The sequence below is a fragment of the Lactuca virosa genome, chromosome 2, assembly GCF_052849685.1.
Source record: "Lactuca virosa cultivar CGN04683 chromosome 2, Lactuca_virosa_CGN04683_v6, whole genome shotgun sequence".
Lineage (NCBI taxonomy): Eukaryota > Viridiplantae > Streptophyta > Magnoliopsida > Asterales > Asteraceae > Lactuca > Lactuca virosa.
The window spans coordinates 310,818,969-310,823,091 of record NC_136427.1 but is presented as its reverse complement, the minus strand read 5'-3'; the positions used below and the strand labels follow the sequence as shown (position 1 = coordinate 310,823,091).

Here is a 4,123-nt window from a genome sequence, read left to right as displayed (position 1 = left end):
AAGTACACAACTTCTACGTTACAAAATAAAATACATTAGTCTGGACTTTGTAATGGTATGACATCGACAAATGCATCTACAATAACTGCTTCTTCATCGTCAATCAAGTTAAATCCAGGGTGTCATAAATTAAAAAGGAAGTTGGATAATTTATCTCCTATTCCATTTATTGACTTTACAGCAGATGTAGAAAATATGTATAAAGTCATTACTCAAAACCAATTAATTGGTATTTCCAAAGGTAATCCATATATATACACCCATTTTCTTTTTCTATTATAACTCAAATACTTTATTATATATATTTATGAATTCAATATTTTACTTATACAACTTTATTTTATTACAGAATATTTGGATCATGGTGATCAAATTGTTGTATGTCAAACATGCCATGCAAAATTATGGAAAAATGAATCCATTAGAGGAAAAGAAAGAGGGAACACAAATTATTCATTATGTTGTGGTTATGGCAAGGTTCAACTTCCATATTTAAAGAACGCACCACCAGCTTATGAAAGAATGTTTCGAGGAACGGATTCTAAAGCAAAAACTTTATGAAAAACATTCGACGTTACAATTCAATGTTTTCTTTTACGTCGATGGGTGGTAAAATTGATTCTTCAATCAACAGAGGAAAAGCTCCATACATTTTCCGACTTGGTGGTCAAAATTATCATAGTATTGGAAGCCTTTTACCCCCGAATGGATCGCAACCAAAATTCTCTCAATTATACATATATGATACCGACAATGAAAATTCAAATAGACAGACTTGTTTTGGGTATATCTTCAATCTTCTGATTCATATTTAATTGAAATATTTATTTTTGTACTAATATTATGTTTATTTTCAATTTTTATAGTGGGGAAAAGCATCAAGCTACATCAATTGATAATGATATTATTGAAGATTTGAAGGTGATGTTAGATTCAAATAATGTCTTGGTTGACTCTTATAGGATGGTAAGAGATACTTTTAAAAAATAACCTCAAGTTGATATGAAGTTAAGAATCATCGGTAGAAGGGATCGAGATGGAAAGACATATAACCTACCGACTGCTTCTGAGGTTGCCGCTTTAATTATAGGTGACATTTGTGATTCAATTGATAATAGAGATATCGTTGTTGAAACTAGATCGGGATTTCTACAACGTATAAGTGAATTGCATCCTTCTTACCTTCCTCTCCAATATCCGCTACTATTCAAGACAGGGATCATTCGTTCTCACTGATTCTTAATTCAAAAAGATTGTTTCAACAATTTTTGGTAGATGCTTATACGATGATTGAAAGTGATAGATTGTATTACATACGTAGGCAACAACATGTTCTTAGATGTGATTCTTATGAGAATTTACGTAACCAAAAAGCTCAAGGAACTACAAATATCTCCAATGTTGGCCAACGTGTGATATTACCTTCCTCTTTTACCGGTGGTGCGCGCTATATGTTGCAGAACTATTTGGATGCCATGTCGTTATGTAAATGGTTTGGATATCCTGATTTCTTCATAACCTTTACGTGTAATCCCAAATGGCCAGAGGTTAAAAGGTTCCTTAAGGATACTTCACTTCAAGCAGAAGATAGACCTGATATACTATGTAGGTTGTTCAAGATCAAACTTGATGCATTTATTAAAGACTTAAAGGAGAATCACATTTTCGGCATAGTTCAAGCAGGTATTTGAAATTATGTTTATTCATAATTGATAAAATCTTATGCTAATTATTATATATTTTTTATATTATATCATTACGATATAATAATATTTGATTTTTGTACAAAATATTATGCAGTTGTTTATACTATTGAATTTCAAAAAAGAGGTTTGCCCCATAGTCATATATGTCTTTTTATGCATTCTGACTACAAGCTACCCACTGTTGAATTTATCGATCCGATAATTTACGCTGAGATACCAAACATACATGAAGATCCAGAATTGTATTCTCTTGTGAATGAGTTCATGATACATGGTCCATGTGGCGCTGAAAATATCAATTGTCCATGTATGGTCGACAAAAAGTGCTCAAAAAACTTTCCAAAGCAATTCTGTAATCATAGCTCAGTTGATCAGAATGGTTTTCCATTGTATAGAAGAAGAAACGATGGTCATTTTGTTGAAAAATCTGGTGTGAAGTTGGATAATAGAAATGTTGTCCCTTACAACAAATATCTATTGAAAAGATACCAATCACATATTAATGTTGAATGGTGCAATCAGGGTTCTTCTATAAAGTATTTATTCAAATACATAAACAAGGGACCTGATAGAGCTAAGTTCGCATTGTACAAAGCAACAATGAGAGTGATACTAATGATTTGGTCGATGAAATAAATGAGTACTAGGACTGTAGATATTTATCTGCATGTGAAGCATCATGGCGAATTTTTCAATATGATGTTCATTACAGGTATCCTTCTGTGGTTAGACTGCCTTTTCATCTTCCTGGTCAACAACAAATTATATATGGTGAAGACGATGATATTGATGATGTTCTCGACAAACATTCTGTTGCTTCTTCAATGTTCACAGCTTGGATGGAATGTAATGCAGTTAATGCTGATGCACGGAAACTTACGTATGTTGAATTTCCTACAAAGTTTGTTTGGCATCGTGGTGATAGGATTTGGAAGCCACGTAAAGTAGGAAAGTGCATTGGTAGAAATCATTCGGTTTAACCTAATTTACGTGAAGCTTATTTTTTAAGGATTTTGTTAAATAAGGTCAAAGGTCCGAAATCATTTGAAGAAATTCGCACAGTAAATGGTGAAGAATATTCTTCTTTTAGAGATGCTTGTTATGCTCTTGGTCTTTTGGATGATGACAAAGAATACATCGACGCAATCAAAGAAGCGAGTCATTCTGGATCTGGTTCTTACCTACAATTTTTATTTGCTACATTGTTGATGTGTAACAGTATGTCTAAACCGGAGGTTGTTTGGAAAAACACATGGGAATATTTGGCAGATGGAATTCTTTATCACCAACGACAGAGATTCAAGTCTCCAGGTATTCAAGTTTTTTATTATTATTATTTATTAAATGGTCAATTATTTATTTTTAAACATACATTAATTAATATTTTAATTATAATAAAAATATTATTATTAATATTTCAAAATAATTTGCTCTTTGTCTTCCGGACTTATCACTCAATGAAGATCAAATTAAGAATTTAACTTTGTTCGAGATAGAACAAGTTTTACTTCGGAACAACTTGAGTTTAAAAAATTTCAAAAACATGCCTATCCCGGATGTTGATTACGTTTCTTCTTCAAACAATCGACTCATCACAGAAGAGCTAAATTATGACATTACAAATATGAAGAATAAGTTTGATCGTATGTTTCTTGCGTTGACAAATGAGCAGCGTCACATTTTCGAAGATATCATGACTGTTGTTAAACAAAATAAAGGAGGTGTCTTCTTTGTTTGTGGATATGGTGGAACTGGTAAAACTTTTTTATGGAAGACAGTATCTGCAGCTATTAGAAAAGATGGTCATATTGTTTTAAATGTTGCTTCAAGTGAGATTGCTTCATTATTATTGCCCGGAGGTAGAACAGCACACTCTCGATTTATTATTCCATTTGAACTAACAGAGGATTCTATTTGTAAAATAAATCGAAGTAGTGACCTTGCTAGCTTATTGAGAAAAACCTCATTGATAATTTGGGATGAAGCTCCTATGGTCCATAAGCATGCATTTGAAGCTTTAGATCGAAGTTTGAAAGATGTATTCTTGTTTGAAAATTCTACCAACTCAGATATTCCGTTTGGAGGGAAAGTTATTGTTTTTGGAGGTGATTTCAGACAGATTCTACTTGTTATTCCAGGGGAAGTAGACAAAACATTGTTAATGCTTCTTTAAGTTCTTCATATTTATGGCAACACATAAAGATCCATAAATTAACAAAAAACATGAGACTAACTGTTGGAAGCGATCAATCTGATATAGAAAAAATCAGAGATTTTGCAAATTAACAAAAAACATGAGACTAACTGTTGGAGGTATCAACGATGGAGAAACGGTTATTGATATTCCAGATGATATTCTCATTAATGATCCTCATGATCCTATAGGTTCATTAATCGACTTCGTATACCCTTCAATT

General features: G+C 32.3%; 1 protein-coding gene across 1 annotated transcript; it reads left to right on the top strand.

The window, feature by feature from the left end:
• The first annotated feature begins 602 nt into the window (after nt 1–602).
• On the top strand, nt 603–3,879 carry LOC145158784 (uncharacterized). The gene is made up of 8 exons (XM_079077629.1): nt 603–784; nt 867–966; nt 1,009–1,156; nt 1,276–1,683; nt 1,801–2,329; nt 2,419–2,650; nt 2,732–3,017; nt 3,203–3,879. The coding sequence occupies exons 1-8, from the start codon at nt 603–605 to the stop codon at nt 3,877–3,879; spliced, it is 2,562 nt and encodes an 853-aa protein (XP_078933755.1).
• The last annotated feature ends 244 nt before the right edge of the window (nt 3,880–4,123 follow it).

Bases quoted from the DNA above. Each gene is read 5' to 3' on its own strand.
- LOC145158784 (XM_079077629.1), top strand. From the start codon at position 603: ATGGGTGGTAAAATTGATTCTTCAATCAACAGAGGAAAAGCTCCATAC. The intron at 785-866 runs GTATATCTTCAA...CAATTTTTATAG, and splicing joins AATAGACAGACTTGTTTTGG to TGGGGAAAAGCATCAAGCTA. The intron at 1,157-1,275 runs GTATAAGTGAAT...AATTTTTGGTAG, and splicing joins TAGATCGGGATTTCTACAAC to ATGCTTATACGATGATTGAA.